The sequence below is a fragment of the Somniosus microcephalus genome, chromosome 16 (genome assembly GCF_052327205.1).
Source record: "Somniosus microcephalus isolate GS21.2 chromosome 16, FLI_Smic_1.0, whole genome shotgun sequence".
Lineage (NCBI taxonomy): Eukaryota > Metazoa > Chordata > Chondrichthyes > Squaliformes > Somniosidae > Somniosus > Somniosus microcephalus.
This window is the reverse complement of record NC_141002.1, coordinates 5,155,427-5,176,661: the sequence shown is the minus strand read 5'-3', so window position 1 is coordinate 5,176,661 and position 21,235 is coordinate 5,155,427. Positions and strand designations below refer to the sequence as shown.

General features: G+C 48.5%; 1 protein-coding gene across 1 annotated transcript in view; it reads left to right on the top strand.

Moving 5' to 3' along the window:
- Nucleotides 1–11,412, top strand: part of LOC147105950 (uncharacterized) — a gene marked incomplete at its 5' end in the record, with an annotated part of 367,623 nt that extends 356,211 nt beyond the window's left edge. The window contains 2 exons of the mRNA XM_086009773.1: nucleotides 2,093–2,117; nucleotides 11,094–11,412. Coding sequence (XP_085865899.1) covers nucleotides 2,093–2,117; nucleotides 11,094–11,170 — 102 coding nt within the window. The remainder of the gene's footprint in view (nucleotides 1–2,092; nucleotides 2,118–11,093) is intronic.
- Between the last annotated feature and the right edge of the window lie 9,823 nt (nucleotides 11,413–21,235).

The window sequence follows — 21,235 nt, the reverse complement described above, 5'->3', positions numbered from 1 at the left end:
CTCTCTCTCCTCCCCTCTCCCTCCTCCCCTCTCCCATCTCCTCTCCCCTCTCCCCTCTCCCCTCTCTTCTCCCCTCTCCCCTCTCCTCTCCCCTCTTCCCTGTCCTTTCCCCATCTCTCTACTCTCCTCTCACCCCTTTCCTCTCTCTCCTCTCCCCTCTCTCTCCCACTCCTCTCCTCTCCTCTCTCCTTTCTCCCACCCCTCTCCTCTCTCCTCTCGCCCCTCTCTCCTGTCCACTCTCACCTCTCCTCTTCTCTCTCTCTCCTTCCCTCTCCGCTCTCCTGCTCCTCTACCCACTCCCCACTCCCCTTTCCCCTCTCTCCACTCTCTCAACTCCCCTCTCCTCCCCTCTCCGCTCTCCACTCTCACCTCTCCCTTCTACTTCTCCTTCTTCTCCCCTCTCCTTCTCCTACTCCTTTCCCTTCTCCACTCTCCGTCTCCTTCTCCCTTCTGCTTCTCCCTCTCATTTCTCCTTCTCCATTTCCCCTCTCTGAAAGATGGAGATGGATACAGATACTGATGACAGGAGCACTAGTGACAAAACAGTCCATTCAGTCCGCAAGCGTGACCTCGAGCTTCCGGTCGCCTGTCACTTTAATCCTCTGCTTCTCTCCCACTCTGACCTCTCTGTCCTCGGCCTCCTACACTGTTCCAATGAAGCTCAGTGTAAGCTCGAGGAACAGCACCTCATCTTTCAATTAGGCACTTTACAACCTTCTGGACTCAACATTAATTCAACAATTTCAGACCATAACCTCTGCCACCACTTTTTAGGACGGCAGCTGTTGATGATTCTGCCATTCCCATTTACACCTCCTCTAGACCCATCTTTTGTTTCTTTACTTGTCCCATTACCACCTCATTTTGCCTCGCACCATCATTCCATTGGAACAGTATAGGAGGCCGAGGTCAGAGTAGGACAGAAGCAGAAAATTAAAGTGACAGGCAACCGGAAGCTCGAGGTCACACTTGCGGATTGAATGGACTGTTAACTCTGTTTCTCTCTCCACAGATGATGCCTGACCTGCTGAGTATTTCCATAATTTTGTTTTTATTCTGGTCCGCCTGTCCTGACAATTCCAATGCTCACCTGCAGAGGGAGCGCTGAAGCTCCTGTCCTGACAATTACAATGATCACCTGCAGAGGAAGCGCTGGAGATCCTGCCCTGACAATTCCAATATTTCACTGCAGAGGGAGCGCTGGAGCTCCTGTCCTGACAATTCCAATGCTCACCTGCAGAGGGAGCGCTGGAGCTCCTGTCCTGACAATTCCAATATTTCACTGCAGAGGGAGCGCTGGAGCTCCTGTCCTGACAATTCCAATGCTCACCTGCAGAGGGAGCGCTGGAGCTTCCAGTGCTCACCTGCAGAGGGAGCGCTGGGGCTCCAGTCCTGACAATTCCAATGTTCACCTGCAGAGTGAGCGCTGGGGCTCCAGTCCTGACAATTCCAATGCTCACCTGCAGAGGGAGCGCTGGAGCTCCTGTCCTGACAATTCCAATGCTCACCTGCAGAGGGAGCGCTGGAGCTCCTGTCCTGACAATTCCAATGCTCACCTGCAGAGGGAGCGCTGGGGCTCCAGTCCTGACAATTCCAATGCTCACCTGCAGAGGGAGCGCTGGCTCCAGTCCTGACAATTCCAATGCTCACCTGCAGAGGGAGCGCTGGAGCTCCAGTCCTGACAATTCCAATGGTCACCTGCAGAGGGAGCGCTGGGGCTCCAGTCCTGACAATTCCAATGCTCACCTGTAGAGGGAGCGCTGGGGCTCCTGTCCTGACAAATCCAATGCTCACTGGCAGAGGGAGCGCTGGGGCTCCAGTCCTGACAATTCCAATGCTCACCTGCAGAGGGAGCGCTGGAGCTCCTGTCCTGACAATTCCAATGCTCACCTGCAGAGGGAGCCTGACTATTCCAATGCTCATCTGCAGAGGGAGCGCTGGGGCTGCTGTCCGGACAGCTTGCGGTGGTTTGATTGTCCAATAGTTTGAGTTAAAAATAGTTGAGGTATTTCTGTTATTCTGATTCTCCATTGATTGTGTTGTATTTGTGGCTGACTTTTTTTTATTCATTTCCTCCTTTCTACCTCTCCAGTGGAGACAAGATTCGGGCATCACAGGTAAGACCTGCAGAGAAATCTAGGGAAGGGGGTCTTGGTCAGGGACGGGTGACAGCACATATCAATGTGGGTACAAACGGGTAAGTGATACGAGGCTTAAAGTAATTGGCAACTTGCAGCAACTCTCAGCTCCAGAAGAGTGGGTCCAACAGGATGTGGGTAAAGCTGCAGTCTGGTTCCTGGCTCTCGTACGCTTCGGTGAAGGTGTTGACGATGGTTTGGAGTTCGACCTCCTTACACTAAACATCCGTAAGTCAAAAGTCCTCTACCAACCTGCCCCTACCACACAGTGCTGCCCCCCGATTATCAAAATCCACGACAAGGCCTTGGACAACGTGGACCACTTTCCATACCTCGGGAGACTACTGCCAACAAGGGCAGACGTCGATGACGAAGTCCAACACCGCCTTCAGTGTGCCAGTGCAGCCTTCGGTCGCCTGAGGAAGAGAGTGTTTGAAGACCAGGACCTCAAACCCGGCACCAAGCTCATGGTCTACAGAGCAGCAGTGATACTTGCCCTTCTGTATGCCTCAGAGACATGGACCATGTACAGCAGGCACCTCAAAGCACTGGAGAGGTACCACCAACGCTGCCTCTGCAAGATCCTGCAAATCCATTGGCAGGATCGGCGCACCAACATCAGTGTTCTCGCTCAGTATAACATCCCCAGCATCGAAGCTTTGACCACGCTCGATCAGCTCCGATGGACGGGTCACATTGATCACATGCCCGATACGAGACTCCCAAAACAAGCGCTCTACTCGGAGCTCCGACACGGCAAGAGAGCCCCAGGTGGGCAGAGGAAACGCTTCAAGGACACCCTCAAAGCCTCCTTGAAAAATTGTAACATCCCCATCGACACCTGAGAATCCCTGGCCCAAGACCGCACAAAGTGGAGGAGAAGCATCCAGGAAGGCACCGAACACCTCGAGTCTCTTCGCCGGGAGCAAGCGGAAGCCAAGCGCAGGCAGCGCACATCAACCCAAGCACCCCACCCACCCATCCCTTCAACCACCGTCTGCCCCACCTGTGACAGAGACTGCAGGTCCCGCATTGGACTCATCAGTCACCTGAGAACTCATTTTTAATGTGGAAGCAAGTCATCCTCGGTTCCGAGGGACTGCCTAAGAAGAAGGTTGTTCCTGGCGAGAGTTTTAGGCTCCCGAGCCGAAGTACATTTCTCCGCCGTTTCTCGATCTTATGGTGATTTCCAACTTCACCACTGTTTTTCTGCCCCACAGCCGATTCTGCAAACCTCCTGGATCTTCTTTCCCACAGAAACACCTCCATCAGTGCATCATTCGATACTCTACCCTTCAAATAGCTTCTGGACTTTAACTCTGGGCTCCCTTCTATTTTCTCCTCTCTATTCCCCATTTGCAATTCTCCAGTCCTCTGGCATCACCCCAACTTCTAAGGAGGATTGAAAGATTATGGCCAGTACCGCCGCAATTTCCTCCTTAACTTCCCTCAGCATCCTAGGATGCATCCCATCCGGTCCTGGTGACTTATCTACTTTAAGTGCAGATAGCCTGTCTAGTACCTCCTCTTTATCAATTTTTATCTCATCCAGTATCTCCACGACCTCCTCTTTCACTATGACTTTTGCAGCATCTTCTTCCTGGGTGAAGACAGATGCCAAGTACTCATTTAGTAACTCAGCCATACCCTCTGCCTCCCTGCATGGGTCTCCTTTTTGGTCCCTAATCACCCCCACCCCTCCCCCTTACAACCCTTTTACTATTTATATGCCTATAGAAGACTTTTGGATTACCTTTTATGTTAGCTGCCAATCTATTCTCATACCCTCTCTCTGCCCCTCTTATTTTCTTTTTCACTTCCCCTCTGAACTTTCTGTATTCTGCCTGATTCTCATTTGTATTCTCAACCTGACATCTGTCACACGCACTCTTTTTCTGCTTCATCTTACTCTCTATCTCTTTCGTCATCCAGGGAGCTCTGGCTTTAGTTGCCCTACCTTTCCCCCTCGTGGGACTGTACCTCGACTGTACCCGAACCAGCTCCTCTTTAAAGGCAGCCCATTGTTCCACTACAATTTTGCCTGCCAATCTTTGATTTTACTTTACCCGGGCCAGATCCATTCTCAACCCACTGAAATTTGCCTTCCTCCAATTAAGTATTTTTACTCTAGATTGCTCCCTGTCCTTTTCCATAGCTAATCGAAACCTTATGATACTATGATCACTGTTCCCTAAAAGTTCCCCTACTTTCCCTTGCTCCAGTTGACCCACCTCATTCCCCAGAACCAGATCCAGCAATGCCTCCTTCCTTGTCAGGCCGGAAACATACTGATCAAGAAAGTTCTCCTGAACACACTTTAGAAATTCTTCCCCTCTCTGCCCTGTACACTATTACAATCCCAGTCTAAATTAGGATAATTCAAGTCCCCTATTATCACTACTCTAGAGTTCTTGTCGCTCTCTAATTTCCTTGCAAATTTGCTCCTCTATATCCTTCCCATTAGTTGGTGGCCTATAAAATACACCTAGTAGTGTAATGGCACTGCTATTGTTTCTCAACTCTAACCAAATAGATTCTGTCCTTGACCCCTCCAGGACATCCTCTCTCTCCAGCACTGTAACATTCTCCTTAATCAATACTGAAACATCACCTCCTATCTTTCCTTCCCTATCTTTCCTGAATACCTTATATCCAGGCATATTAAAAACCCAATCCTGTCCTTTTTTAAGCCAGGTCTCTGTTATCGCCACATCATATTTCCATGCGACTATTTGCGCCTGCAGCTCACCAACCTTATTTACCACGTTTCATGCATTTACACACATGCATTGTACACCTATCTTAGACCTTCTTGTATTCTCTCTTAGTCTGACTTCACCTAATACCTTACTATTTCTTACTGTAGTGCTCTCTGCCTCTCCCAATCCTTTGAGCACTTTATTTCCCCTTTCTAATGCTACATCCTGGTGCCCAACCCCCTGCCAAATTAGTTTAAACCCTCCCCAACAGCACTAGCAAACCTCCCCATGAGGATATTGGTTCTGGCCCTGTTGAGGTGCAACCAGTCCAGCCTTTACAGGACCCACCTACCCCAGAACTGGTCCCAATATCCCAGGAATCTGAAGCCCTCCTTCCTGCACCATCTCTCCAGCCACGCATTCATCTGCTCTATCCTCCTATTTCTATACACCTGCCGTCATGCCTCCTTTCATTTCTCCTGTCTCGGGTACTCTGCCCTCCCAAACCCCTACTCCAGCCCTTCAGCATTCCTCTACCTTCCTACTCTCCTGCCGCCGTCCCAGGCTTGACTCCCTGTTAGATAAGCCTACAGCTATCTGTGCCTTTCTTGGCATCCTCCGAAGGGTCCATTGAGGCATTGGTTTGCTGCCTTCTTACGAGCAGCAACTCCAACTGTTCCATCCTACTCTCTTGCCGACCTTCCCACCCAGTGCACCCACGGGGGGCTAACCTTGCCGATCTCCTCCCTGTCCCACTCACTGCTCCCAGCACTGACCCTATGGACTCTGCCAGTTATTCGGCTATCTTCACTGCTTTCCTCCCTCAGCCTCTGCACCGAATGACTCCTCAGTGATTTCAACCTCCATCTCCATTCATCATGCTCTCTCTCCTCTGAGTTCACCGCCCTCCTATCCTCCCTTATCTCTCAATATAAAATCCCCAACCTATGTTCATAGCCACCCCTTGACCTTTGCCATCTCATGTGGCCTCGCTGCTCCCATCATGTCAATCACAGATAAGGCCATCAGTGATCACTTCCTTGCATCGCTCTCCACCCACATCCCCCACCCCCACAATTCTACTTCCGTCTGTGTCCGCCCTTGTAGTGATCAATAGCATGTCATTCTATAGTGGACACTAGGTGGAGCCGGACAGCTGTATATAGCTGTATGTATAAGACTACACTACCCAGCTATATATTATATTAAGACTACATTACCCATGAGGCACTAGGCTACCCACAAGGCAGCAGTCAAGATGGAAACCTCTACAGATACTGTACCTAGTCCACATGTGCTCAATAAAAGTGTCTAGCAAAAGCTAGCTGTGTTCACAATAAGAATGTCTATTTATTAATGAACATAACATGGTACCAGGATGGTGAAGATCTGCTGAAAATTGTGAAAAGCGACATGGAGAATTTGAAGCCACCAGAGCGTTTGAAACTCACAGAAAAAATCGACTACAATTGGCAAACTTTTAAACAACAATTCGAACTCTACATTGCAGCCATCGGATTCGGTATGAAGCCAGACGCAAGGAAGATAGAGTTGCTGCTTACGGTTGCAGGCCCACAGGCGATAGAGGTATTTAATACATTTGTATTTAATCCAGAGGAGAACAGAGGAAAATTAGACGATGTGCTACAGAAATTTGATGCGCATTGTTCTCCCAAAAAGAATGAGACGTATGAAAGATACATCTTCCGTTCTCGGACACAGCTACAAAATGAGACTTTTGATAGCTTTATAACTGATCTGAAACTGAAAGCACAGACATGTAATTTCTCTGAGCTCAAAGCATCCATGATTCGTGACCAGATTGTGTTTGGTATTCATGATAAAAAAGTCAGGGAACGTCTGTTGAGAGAAACCGAACTAAATTTGGAAAATGCGGTGAAAATATGCTAAGCCAGCGAGCTAGCTCGAAAGCACGCGAAGACTTTCAGTGAAATAAATAATGATGCGATTGTAATGAGTGAAAATGCTGCTGTCGGTGCTGTGTCCTACAAGGGGAAGAAACGTGGGCAGAACAGAAATGAAAAGCAATCGGAGGATGAAATTTTTAATTGTAAACACTGTGGTTACAAACACCAGTTAAGACAATGCCCAGCGTTTGGAAAAATGTGCACAAAGTGTAATGGAAAGAATCACTTTGCCAAACAATGCTTTTCAAAAGTAAAAACGACGAAAGGGCAACGAGTTAATGTGATTGAGGACACTGATTTAAGTGAGACATTTTTTGTAGGAATGGTGTCATGTGACGATATCAAAAAAGATACAGAAAATGTGCAGCCCTCAGAAATAGACAATGCTGAACATAAAGTCAATGCAGTAAAAGTGGACAAATGGATGATCCCACTGCAGATAAATGGAGCATTAGTTACATTGAAACTGGACACTGGGGCAAAAGCAAACTTAATCAGTATGAGTGACATAAAAAATATGAAAGAAAAGCCCAAAATACAGAAAAAGTCAGTACTACTGAAGAGCTATAATGGACAGAAAATAGATAGCTTAGGTGTATGCAGACTTAAAGTGACAGTCAAAGACAAAGTGCATCATCTCATGTTTTCTGTTGTGGCTGAAAGACTTGATTCGATACTAGGTGACAAAGCTTGTGAAGACTTAGAACTGGTCAAGAGAGTCTACCGTATAAACTGTGCCATAAGCAGACCAGATGACTCAGGTGATGAAGCAGAGAGCCCATCAAGGATGAAAAGGCCAAAGGGTATCCATGTCTTCAAAAAGCCTAGTTTCTCCAAGAAGAAAGAAAAAGACTTTAAGGTCAAAGAGAAGCCAAAGGAAGAAAAGCACAAAGAGGAAAAACACAAGGAGAAAAAGTCCAAAGATATAACCACAGCAGATGTTGTTAAGCAGTGGAAAGAGAAAAAGAAAAAGAAGAAGCCTGCACCAGAGCAGGAAGCAGTTCCGGTGGATACTCCTTCTTCCCTCAGGCCAATCTTTGGTGTTCCATTAGCCGAGGCTGCTGAGAGGACTATGCTGTATGATGGGATCCAGCTGCCAGCAGTTTTTCGAGAGTGCATTGACTACATTGAGAGCTATGGCATGAAGAGTGAAGGAAACACTGAAACCCTCTCCAAGCAAAGATCGCAAGGAGACCTCGATCTATACAAGAGCAGATTGATGACAATGCCGCAACTGCATCTTGTCATTCACCGCCAGAACAATCTCATGAAGACACATCAGACTTACCCATGTTGAGAAGATCCACACGTGAAGCAAAAAAGCCTGATAGACTTAATCTTTGAGTACAATGTAAAGCTTTGAAAATGTGTTGACTGTTTTGAAAATGTTTATGTTTATAGAGCACTAACAAAAGTGTTACTGATATTATCTTTATTGTTTTCTTGAAAGTTGATTGATATTGATTTTGTTAAACCTCAAAGAAAGGGGGATGTAGTGATCAATAGCATGTCATTCTATAGTGGACACTAGGTGGAGCCAGAGAGCTGTATATAGCTGTATGTATAAGACTACACTACCCAGCTATATATTATATTAAGACTACATTACCCATGAGGCTAGGCTACCCACAAGGCAACAGTCAAGATGGAAGCCTCTACAGATACAGTACCTAGTCCACATGTGCTCAATAAAGTAACTAGCAAAGGCTAGCTGTGTTCATAATAAGAATGTCTATTTATTAATTAACATAAGACGCCCCTGGAAAAAATAACTCTCCCAACTCTCTTACAACTGCACTTTCAAAATCCCAACTGTCCAGTCTTTGGCCCTCCATTCACCACAACATTTCTGCAGCAACCACACCCTCAGCATCACCTTTGATGTCCTAGTCCCCGTTAAAATAACTGCTCTCTCTCACCCTGGTCGCTCCCCCTCCTATGGACCTCATCTCTACTCCCTTAAGTCCAAGGGACGTAGGCTTGAACGGAGATGGCGGACAACTGGTTTAGCCATTCACTGCCGGATCTGGCTGGACCACATAAAGCATTATCAGGTCCTACTCTTGTCGGCCAAAACTGCTCACTATTCCAGGATCATTCTGGAATGCAAAGAAAACCCAGGGCTACTATTTTCTACTGCTAACCATCTTCATAAACCCCTCTCCCCTGTCTCCTCCACTCTCACCTCCAACAACAAGTGCGGGGAGCTCAGGGACTTCTTTGTCCCTAAGATTGAGACCATCCAATCAGCTGCCTCTGCCACTTCCCTACCTTCCCCTAGAACACCAGGCCAAACTTCCTCTAAGGTTCCCCTAGCCCTGAACTCGGATCTTTCTCTAGTTTCTCTCCTATCTCCCCTCATGACCTCTCCGAGCTCATCTTGTCCATGAGACCCACCTCCTGCACCCTCGACCCTATTCCCACTAAACTGTTGACATCCCAACTTCCCTTCCTGGCTCCAATGTTAGCTGATATTGTTAATGGCTCTCTCTCCTCAGGTGCTGTTCCCTGCTCCTTCAAATCTGGCATCATCACCAATGTTCCCTCATAATTATTTTGGGTGCACGGCCCCTTTAAGGGGTTGGGTGGCCCATTCAAACTTCCGCGCATGTGCGATTTTTCCACTGAGAAACCGGCCCATGCGCTGCATGGGAGCTTCAGACAGGAACATTGGTCATCACCCCTCTCCTCAAGAAAACAACCCCTGACCCCCTCCGTCCTTGCAAACTACCATCTCCAACCTCCCTTTCCTCTCCAAAGTCCTTGAACATGTTGTCGCCTCCTAAATCCATGCCCACTTTCCCGGAACTCCATGTCTGAATCCCTCCAATCAGGTTTCCGCCCTGCCACAATACTGAAACGCCTCTTATCAAAGTCACAAGTGACATCCTATGTGACTCCCTCCTCGTCCTTCCTGACATGTCTGCAGCCTTTTGACACAGTTGACCACCAATGTTCCCTGTAATTGTTTTTGGTGCCACGTGGCCCCTTTAATACAGTTTTGCATTGAAAAGCCGGCAAGCGAACTGTGCAGGCTCCCTACAGCCATTGTTATCTATCAAGTTGTATCCAGAGACGGCTTCTCTTCCCGCTCCCACACCATTACCTCTGGTGTCCCCCAAGGATCTATCCTTGGCCCCTTGTATTTTTCATCTATACGCTGCCCCCTCGGTGACACTATCCACAAATACAGCGTCACTTTCCACCTGTATGCTGCCAACAACCAGCTCTACCTCACCACCACCTCTCTCAGCCCCTCCACTGTCTCTAAATTGTCAGACTGCTTGTCCAACATCCAGTACTAGATGAGCAGCAATCTCTTCCAACTAAATATTGGGAAGACCGAAGCCATTGTTTTCGGTCCCTGCCACAAACTCTGTTCCCTAGCCACCGACACCATCCCTCTCCGTGGCAACTGTCTGAGGCAGAACCAGACTGTTGGCCACCTTGGTGTCATATTTGACCCTGAAATGAGCTTCCGACCACATATCAGCGCCATCACTAAGACTGCCTATTTCCACCTCTGTAACATCGCCCGACTCCGCCCCTGCCTCAGCTCATCTGCCGCTGAAACCCTCATCCCTGCCTTTGTTACCTCTAGACTCGACTATTCCAACGCACTCCTGGCCGGCCTCCCACGTTCTACCCTCCGTAACCTTGAAGTCATCCAAAACTCGGCTGCCCGTGTCCCAACTCGCACCAAGTCCCGCTCACCCATCACCTGCTGACCTACATTGGCTCCCAGTTAAGCAATGCCTCGATTTTAAAACTCTCATCCTTGTTTTCAAATCCCTCCATGGCCTCACCCCTCCCTATCTCTGTAATCTCTGCCAGCCCCACAACCCCCCGAGATATCTGCACTCCTCTAATTCTGGCCTCTTGAGCATCCACAATTTTTATCGCTCCACATTGGCAGCCCTGCCTTCAGCTGCCTGGTCCTTAAACTCTGCACTACCTCCCTTCCCTCTTTCAAGACGCTCCTTCAAACCGACCTCTTTGACCAAGCTTTTGATCACCTGATCAAATATCTCCTTATGTGGCTCGGTGTCAGATTTTGTTTGATAATCGCTCCTGTGAAGCACCCTGGGACGTTACAGTGTGTTAAAGGTGCTGTATAAATATACGTTGTTGTTGTAATTGGATAATCTCAGTGGTTCAGCAGATGTTCTCCACTCATACACCTGCTGTAAAAGGTGGGAGGAGTTGGAGGCGTTGCACTCAGGAGATGTGTTGGGAGTCACTTTCTAAGGGGTACGTCTGGTGTGTTGTTCTCATTCTGCAACATTCACAATAAATGTATTATTTAAGGGTCCCTTTCTTCCTTACAGATAAGGCCAAGAAACAAATGGACTTCTCATCTGCTCAGGAGCTTGAACAGGAGTCTAAAAATGTTGGATTGCATTAAGTTAAATGGTGCCATGTATTGTGTGCATTGTACCAGAGCTCTGCTTTCTAAAGTTGTGCTAGCAAATCTGCCTAGACTGCAGGCGAGGGATGGGGTTATTCCTACTCATTTCCGGGCTCTCGCAACAAGTTTCCTCCACCATTTTGCTTCTACAATAAGAGGTTTGCAGTTCAACACTTTTAATGCAACAATCACTTTTCTTAAACCTTTTGATCTCTAACCATAGTAGCCCAGAAATAGCTGGAGTGGGATATCTCACAGCAAGTGTGTGAATTGTTGGAGTGGGGTATCTCGGGCGAGTGTGTGAATTGTTGGAGTGAGGTATCTCACAGCGAGTGTGTGAATTGTTGGAGTGGGGTATCTCACAGCGAGTGTGTGAATTGTTGGAGTGGGGTATCTCACAGCGAGTGTGTGAATTGTTGGAGTGGGGTATCTCACAGCGAGTGTGTGAATTGTTGGAGTGGGGTATCTCACAGCAAGTGTGTGAATTGTTGGAGTGAGGTATCTCACAGCGAGTGTGTGAATTGTTGGAGTGGGGTATCTCACAGCGAGTGTGTGAATTGTTGGAGTGGGGTATCTCACAGCGAGTGTGTGACTTGCTGGAGTGGGGTATCTCACAGCGAGTGTGTGAACTGTTGGAGTGGGGTATCTCACAGCGAGTGTGTGAATTGTTGGAGTGGGGTATCTCACAGCAAGTGTGTGAATTGTTGGAGTGGGGTATCTCACAGCGAGTGTGTGAATTGTTGGAGTGGGGTATCTCACAGCGAGTGTGTGAACTGTTGGAGTGGGGTATCTCACAGCGAGTGTGTGAATTGTTGGAGTGGGGTATCTCACAGCGAGTGTGTGAATTGTTGGAGTGGGGTATCTCACAGCGAGTGTGTGAATTGTTGGAGTGGGGTATCTCGCAGCGAGTGTGTGAATTGTTGGAGTGGGGTATCTCGCAGCGAGTGTGTGAATTGTTGGAGTGGGGTATCTCACAGCGAGTGTGTGAATTGCTGGAGTGGGGTATCTCACAGTGAGTGTGTGAATTGTTGGAGTGGGGTATCTCACAGTGAGTGTGTGAATTGTTGGAGTGGGGTATCTCACAGCGAGTGTGTGAATTGTTGGAGTGGGGTAACTCACAGCGAGTGTGTGAATTGTTGGAGTGGGGTATCTCACAGCGAGTGTGTGACTTGCTGGAGTGGGGTATCTCACAACGAGTGTGTGAATTGTTGGAGTGGGGTATCTCACAGCGAGTGTGTGACTTGCTGGAGTGGGGTATCTCACAGCGAGTGTGTGAATTGTTGGAGTGGGGTATCTCACAGCGAGTGTGTGAATTGTTGGAGTGGGGTATCTCACAACGAGTGTGTGAATTGTTGGAGTGGGGTATCTCACAGCGAGTGTGTGAATTGTTGGAGTGGGGTATCTCACAACGAGTGTGTGAATTGTTGGAGTGGGGTATCTCACAGCGAGTGTGTGAATTGTTGGAGTGGGGTATCTCACAACGAGTGTGTGAATTGTTGGAGTGGGGTATCTCACAGCGAGTGTGTGACTTGCTGGAGTGGGGTATCTCACAGCGAGTGTGTGAATTGTTGGAGTGGGGTATCTCACAGCGAGTGTGTGAATTGTTGGAGTGGGGTATCTCACAGCGAGTGTGTGAATTGTTGGAGTGGGGTATCTCACAACGAGTGTGTGAACTGTTGGAGTGGGGTATCTCACAGCGAGTGTGTGAATTGTTGGAGTGGGGTATCTCACAGCGAGTGTGTGACTTGTTGGAGTGGGGTATCTCACAGCGAGTGTGTGAATTGTTGGAGTGGGGTATCTCACAGCAAGTGTGTGAATTGTTGGAGTGGGGTATCTCACAGCGAGTGTGTGAATTGTTGGAGTGGGGTATCTCACAGCGAGTGTGTGAATTGTTGGAGTGGGGTATCTCACAGCGAGTGTGTGAATTGTTGGAGTGGGGTATCTCACAGCGAGTGTGTGAATTGTTGGAGTGGGGTATCTCACAGCGAGTGTGTGAATTGTTGGAGTGGGGTATCTCACAGCGAGTGTGTGAATTGTTGGAGTGGGGTATCTCACAGCGAGTGTGTGAATTGTTGGAGTGGGGTATCTCACAGCGAGTGTGTGAACTGTTGGAGTGGGGTATCTCACAGCGAGTGTGTGAATTGTTGGAGTGGGGTATCTCACAGCGAGTGTGTGAATTGTTGGAGTGGGGTATCTCACAGTGAGTGTGTGAATTGTTGGAGTGGGGTATCTCACAGCGAGTGTGTGAATTGTTGGAGTGGGGTACCTCACAGCGAGTGTGGGAATTGTTGGAGTGGGGTATCTCAGAGCGAGTGTGTGAACTGTTGGAGTGGGGTATCTCACAGCAAGTGTGTGAACTGTTGGAGTGGGGTATCTCACAGCGAGTGTGTGAATTGTTGGAGTGGGGTAACTCACAGCGAGTGTGTGAATTGTTGGAGTGGGGTATCTCACAGCGAGTGTGTGAATTGTTGGAGTGGGGTATCTCACAGCGAGTGTGTGAATAGTTGGAGTGGGATATCTCACAGCAAGTGTGTGAACTGTTGGAGTGGGGTATCTCACAGCGAGTGTGTGAACTGTTGGAGTGGGGTATCTCACAGCGAGTGTGTGAACTGTTGGAGTGGGGTATCTCACAGCGAGGGTGTGAATTGTTGGAGTGGGGTATCTCACAGCGAGTGTGTGAATTGTTGGAATGGGGTATCTCACAGCGAGTGTGTGAATTGTTGGAGTGGGGTCTCTCACAGCGAGTGTGTGAATTGTTGGAGTCAGGTATCTCACAGCGAGTGTGTGAATTGTTGGAGTGGGGTATCTCACAGCGAGTGTGTGAACTGTTGGAGTGGGGTATCTCACAGCGAGTGTGTGAATTGTTGGAGTGGGGTATCTCACAGCGAGTGTGTGAATTGTTGGAGTGGGGTACCTCACAGCGAGTGTGTGAATTGTTGGAGTGGGGTATCTCACAGCGAGTGTGTGAATTGTTGGAGTGGGGTATCTCACAGCGACTGTGTGAATTATTGGAGTGGGGTATCTCACAGCGAGTGGGTGAATAGTTGGAGTGGGATATCTCACAGCAAGTGTGTGAACTGTTGGAGTGGGGTATCTCACAGCGAGTGTGTGAACTGTTGGAGTGGGGTATCTCACAGCGAGTGTGTGAATTGTTGGAGTGGGGTATCTCACAGCGAGTGTGTGAATTGTTGGAGTGGGTTATCTCACAGCGAGTGTGTGAACTGTTGGAGTGGGGTATCTCACAGCAAGTGTGTGAACTGTTGGAGTGGGGTATCTCACAGCGAGTGTGTGAATTGTTGGAGTGGGGTATCTCACAGCGAGTGTGTGAATTGTTGGAGTGGGGTATCTCACAGCGAGTGTGTGAATTGTTGGAGTGGGGTATCTCACAGCGAATGTGTGAATAGTTGGAGTGGGATATCTCACAGCAAGTGTGTGAATTGTTGGAGTGGGGTATCTCACAGCGAGTGTGTGAATTGTTGGAGTGGGGTATCTCACAGCGAGTGTGTGAATTGTTGGAGTGGGGTATCTCACAGCGAGTGTGTGAATTGTTGGAGTGGGATATCTCACAGCAAGTGTGTGAACTGTTGGAGTGGGGTATCTCACAGCGAGTGTGTGAACTGTTGGAGTGGGGTATCTCACAGCGAGTGTGTGAATTGTTGGAGTGGGGTATCTCACAGCGAGTGTGTGAATTGTTGGAGTGGGGTATCTCACAGCGAGTGTGTGAATTGTTGGAGTGGGGTATCTCACAGCGAGTGTGTGACTTGCTGGAGTGGGGTATCTCACAGCGACTGTGTGAATTGTTGGAGTGGGGTATCTCACAGCGAGTGTGTGAATTGTTGGAGTGGGGTATCTCACCACGAGTGTGTGAATTGTTGGAGTGGGGTATCTCACAGCGAGTGCGTGACTTGCTGGAGTGGGGTATCTCACAGCGAGTGTGTGAATTGTTGGAGTGGGGTATCTCACAGCGAGTGTGTGAATTGTTGGAGTGGGGTATCTCACAGCGAGTGTGTGAATTGTTGGAGTGGGGTATCTCACAGCGAGTGTGTGAATTGTTGGAGTGGGGTATCTCACAGCGAGTGTGTGAATTGTTGGAGTGGGGTATCTCACAGCGAGTGTGTGAATTGTTGGAGTGGGGTATCTCACAGCGAGTGTGTGAATTGTTGGAGTGGGGTATCTCACAGCGAGTGTGTGAATTGTTGGAGTGGGGTATCTCACAGCGAGTGTGTGAATTGTTGGAGTCGGGTATCTCACAGCGAGTGTGTGAATTGTTGGAGGGGGGTATCTCACAGCGAGTGTGTGAACTGTTGGAGTGGGGTATCTCACAGCGAGTGTGTGAATTGTTGGAGTGGGGTATCTCACAGCGAGTGTGTGAATTGTTGGAGTGGGGTACCTCACAGCGAGTGTGTGAATTGTTGGAGTGGGGTATCTCACAGCGAGTGTGTGAATTGTTGGAGTGGGGTATCTCACAGCGAGTGTGTGAATTGTTGGAGTGGGGTATCTCACAGCGAGTGTGTGAATAGTTGGAGTGGGATATCTCACAGCAAGTGTGTGAACTGTTGGAGTGGGGTATCTCACAGCGAGTGTGTGAACTGTTGGAGTGGGGTATCTCACAGCGAGTGTGTGAATTGTTGGAGTGGGGTATCTCACAGCAAGTGTGTGAACTGTTGGAGTGGGGTATCTCACAGCAAGTGTGTGAACTGTTGGAGTGGGGTATCTCACAGCGAGTGTGTGAATTGTTGGAGTGGGGTATCTCACAGCGAGTGTGTGAACTGTTGGAGTGGGGTATCTCACAGCGAGTGTGTGAATTGTTGGAGTGGGGTATCTCACAGCGAGTGTGTGAATTGTTGGAGTGGGGTATCTCACAGCGAGTGTGTGAATAGTTGGAGTGGGATATCTCACAGCAAGTGTGTGAACTGTTGGAGTGCGGTATCTCACAGCGAGTGTGTGAACTGTTGGAGTGGGGTATCTCACAGCGAGTGTGTGAATTGTTGGAGTGGGGTATCTCACAGCGAGTGTGTGAATTGTTGGAGTGGGGTATCTCGGGCGAGTGTGTGAATTGTTGGAGTGGGGTATCTCGGGCGAGTGTGTGAATTGTTGGAGTGGGGTATCTCACAGCGAGTGTGTGAATTGTTGGAGTGGGGTATCTCGCAGCGAGTGTGTGAATTGTTGGAGTGGGGTATCTCACAGCGAGTGTGTGAATTGTTGGAGTGGGGTATCTCACAGCGAGTGTGTGACTTGTTGGAGTGGGGTATCTCACAGCGAGTGTGTGAATTGTTGGAGTGGGGTATCTCACAGCGAGTGTGTGAATTGTTGGAGTGGGGTATCTCACAGCGAGTGTGTGAATTGTTGGAGTGGGGTATCTCAGAGCAAGTGTGTGAATTGTTGGAGTGGGGTATCTCACAGCAAGTGTGTGAATTGTTGGAGTGGGGTATCTCACAGCGAGTGTGTGAATTGTTGGAGTGGGGTATCTCACAGCGAGTGTGTGAATTGTGGGAGTGGGGTATCTCACAGCGAGTGTGTGAATTGTTGGAGTGGGGTATCTCACAGCGAGTGTGTGAATTGTTGGAGTGGGTATCTCACAGCGAGTGTGTGAATTGTTGGAGTGGGGTATCTCACAGCGAGTGTGTGAATTGTTGGAGTGGGGTATTTCACAGCGAGTGTGTGAATTGTTGGAGTGGGTTATCTCACAGTGTGTGTGTGAACTGTTGGAGTGGGGTATCTCACAGCGAGTGTGTGAATTGTTGGAGTGGGGTATCTCACAGCGAGTGTGTGAATTGTTGGAGTGGGGTATCTCACAGCGAGTGTGTGAACTGTTGGAGTGGGGTATCTCACAGCGAGTGTGTGAACTGTTGGAGTGGGGTATCTCACAGCGAGTGTGTGAACTGTTGGAGTGGGGTATCTCACAGCGAGTGTGTGAACTGTTGGAGTGGGGTATCTCACAGCGAGTGTGTGAATTGTTGGAGTGGGGTATCTCACAGCGAGTGTGTGAACTGTTGGAGTGGGGTATCTCACAGCGAGTGTGTGAATTGTTGGAGTGGGGTATCTCACAGCAAGTGTGTGAATTGTCGGAGTGGGGTATCTCACAGCGAGTGTGTGAATTGTTGGAGTGGGGTATCTCACAGCGAGTGTGTGAATTGTTGGAGTGGGGTATCTCACAGCGACTGTGTGAATTGTTGGAGTGGGGTATCTCACAGCAAGTGTGTGAACTGTTGGAGTGGGGTATCTCACAGCGAGTGTGTGAATTGTTGGAGTGGGGTATCTCACAGCGAGTGTGTGAATTGTTGGAGTGGGGTATCTCACAGCGAGTGTGTGAATTGTTGGAGTGGGGTATCTCACAGCGAGTGTGTGAATAGTTGGAGTGGGGTATCTCACAGCAAGTGTGTGAACTGTTGGAGTGGGGTATCTCACAGCGAGTGTGTGAACTGTTGGAGTGGGGTATCTCACAGCGAGTGTGTGAATTGTTGGAGTGGGGTATCTCACAGCGAGTGTGTGAATTGTTGGAGTGGGGTATCTCACAGCGAGTGTGTGAATTGTTGGAGTGGGGTATCTCGGGCGAGTGTGTGAATTGTTGGAGTGGGGTATCTCGGGCGAGTGTGTGAATTGTTGGAGTGGGGTATCTCACAGCGAGTGTGTGAATTGTTGGAGTGGGGTATCTCGCAGCGAGTGTGTGAATTGTTGGAGTGGGGTATCTCACAGCGAGTGTGTGAATTGTTGGAGTGGGGTATCTCACAGCGAGTGTGTGACTTGTTGGAGTGGGGTATCTCACAGCGAGTGTGTGAATTGTTGGAGTGGGTTATCTCACAGCGAGTGTGTGAATTGTTGGAGTGGGGTATCTCACAGCGAGTGTGTGAATTGTTGGAGTGGGGTATCTCACAGCGACTGTGTGAATTGTTGGAGTGGGGTATCTCACAGCAAGTGTGTGAACTGTTGGAGTGGGGTATCTCACAGCGAGTGTGTGAATTGTTGGAGTGGGGTATCTCACAGCGAGTGTGTGAATTGTTGGAGTGGGGTATCTCACAGCGAGTGTGTGAATTGTTGGAGTGGGGTATCTCACAGCGAGTGTGTGAATAGTTGGAGTGGGATATCTCACAGCAAGTGTGTGAACTGTTGGAGTGGGGTATCTCACAGCGAGTGTGTGAACTGTTGGAGTGGGGTATCTCACAGCGAGTGTGTGAATTGTTGGAGTGGGGTATCTCACAGCGAGTGTGTGAATTGTTGGAGTGGGGTATCTCACAGCGAGTGTGTGAATTGTTGGAGTGGGGTATCTCGGGCGAGTGTGTGAATTGTTGGAGTGGGGTATCTCGGGCGAGTGTGTGAATTGTTGGAGTGGGGTATCTCACAGCGAGTGTGTGAATTGTTGGAGTGGGGTATCTCGCAGCGAGTGTGTGAATTGTTGGAGTGGGGTATCTCACAGCGAGTGTGTGAATTGTTGGAGTGGGGTATCTCACAGCGAGTGTGTGACTTGTTGGAGTGGGGTATCTCACAGCGAGTGTGTGAATTGTTGGAGTGGGTTATCTCACAGCGAGTGTGTGAATTGTTGGAGTGGGGTATCTCACAGCGAGTGTGTGAATTGTTGGAGTGAGGTATCTCAGAGCGAGTGTGTGAATTGTTGGAGTCGGGTATCTCACAGCGAGTGTGTGAATTGTTGGAGTGGGGTATCTCACAGCGAGTGTGTGAATTGTTGGAGTGGGGTATCTCACAGCGAGTGTGTGAATTGTGGGAGTGGGGTATCTCACAGCGAGTGTGTGAATTGTTGGAGTGGGGTATCTCACAGCGAGTGTGTCAATTGTTGGAGTGGGGTATCTCACAGCGAGTGTGTGAATTGTTGGAGTGGGGTATCTCACAGCGAGTGTGTGAATTGTTGGAGTGGGGTATTTCACAGCGAGTGTGTGAATTGTTGGAGTGGGGTATCTCACAGTGAGTGTGTGAATTGTTCGAGTGGGGTATCTCACAGTGTGTGTGTGAATTGTTGGAGTGGGGTATCTCACAGTGTGTGTGTGAATTGTTAGAGTGGGCTATCTCACAGCGAGTGTGTGAATTGTTGGAGTGGGGTATCTCACAGCGAGTGTGTGAACTGTTGGAGTGGGGTATCTCACAGCGAGTGTGTGAACTGTTGGAGTGGGGTAACTCACAGCGAGTGTGTGAACTGTTGGAGTGGTGTCTCTCACAGCGAGTGTGTGAATTGTTGGAGTGGGGTATCTCACAGCGAGTGTGTGAATTGTTGGAGTCGGGTATTATAGTAATCTGGTATGTTATAATTAAGGTTTTCCACCGGGTGGTGCTGTAGCCAATGCTGCTGCTATGGTCAGAGGTTTGCTTCCTGTCAAGGTCAGCAAAGGTGTAATGCCAGGATGCAGGCATGATGTTTGTTACTCTGTTTGTTAATAAAGTACTCGTGCTAATTCTACGACATCTAGCCTCTTTGAGTTCCTTGTTCTACTTTCTGGATTTATCGCATTTGGCGATGAGTCAACTAAAGGACCCTGCATAAAGAAGAAAAGTCTGCTGGGATGTTTAAACAACAAAATCACGAGCTAAAGTTCGCTACAAGCTGGAAGAGAGCATGGCTGCCACGGTAGGAACGGTTTCCGCTTTTGATATTCAAGCACAAACCTGGGAGGAATACTGTGAAGTGTTGGATTATTTTTTTGAAGCAAATGAAATAAATGATGCTGGAAAAGGGAAAGCCATTCTGCTTAGTTCAGTGGGAAGCCAAACCTACAGTTTGATGAAAAATCTGCTCAGTCCTGAAAAGCCTGGAGACAAATCATTTGTTGAATTAGTGGCTTTGCTAAAGAACATTTCAACCCTAAGCCTAGTGAGATTGTACAGCGGTTCAAGTTTAATTCAAGGAACAGGAAAGAGGAAGAGAGCGTAATGGACTATGTAGCAGTGTTGCGTAAATTAGCACAAGATTGCAATTATGAGAACAACCTGAAGGAAATGCTGCGAGATAGGCTAGTTTGCGGAATTATGTACGACCGAATGCAGCGTAGATTATTATCCGAGACTGGGCTTACTTATGAAAAAGCATTGGAACTTGCTCAAGCCATAGAGACAGCGAACTGAGATGTAAAAGAAATACAGGGTTCAGACAGAGCTAATGCTACGCAAGTTGCAGGTCATGTTGTTGTGCACAAGTTGAACATGCGTCAGAAACCACAACAGGAGCATGTGAAGGCATGTTATAGATGCAAGGGCGATCACCTGGCGAGTGAATGCCGGTTTCTGGAGGAAAAGTGCTACAAGTGTGGGAAACAAGGACACATAAAACGAGCTTGCAGGGCGAAATCACCTGTGGAGGAATACATAAATTTAAAACAGAAATAGACAGTTTCCTAGAAGTAAAGGGAACTAAGGGTTACGGGGAGCGGGCAGGAATTTGGACATGAGTCTAGGTTCGAATCGGTCATGGCCCTGTGGGTAGCGGAGCGGGTCCAGGGGCCGTGTAGCCTGATCCTGCTCCTATTTCGTGTGTCTAATTCTGTTAGATTCAGGAGATGGTTCTGTGATAGTGGATTGGCGGTTAGGATCAGATCAGCCATGATCTTATTGAATGGCGGAGCAGGCTCGAGGGGCCAATTGGCCTACTCCTGCTCCTATTTCTTATGTTCTTATGTTCTTATGTACCTGTTTTAAAACCGGACAATTCGGTAAGACTATGTGGAGACTATAAATTGACAGTCAATCGGATGTCCAAACTAGAGCAGTATCCGATTCCCAAAACAGAGGATCTCTTTGCAAACCTGGCTGGAGGAAAGAAATTCACAAAGTTGGATATGAGTCATGCCTACTTGCAGATTACACTGGATGACGAATCAAAGAAGTATGTCACCATAAATACACACAAGGGCTTGTTTACATATAACTGCTTACCGTTTGGTGTCTCATCTAGTCCAGCTATCTTCCAGAGGACAATCGAAGGTGCACTGCAAGGGATTCCACATGTTTCCATCTATCTGGATGACATTCTGGTGACGGGAAGAACCGACCAGGAGCATCTGAGCACTCTGAGAGAGGTACTACAGAGATTGGAGAGGGCAGGGTTCCGGCTCAAGAGGA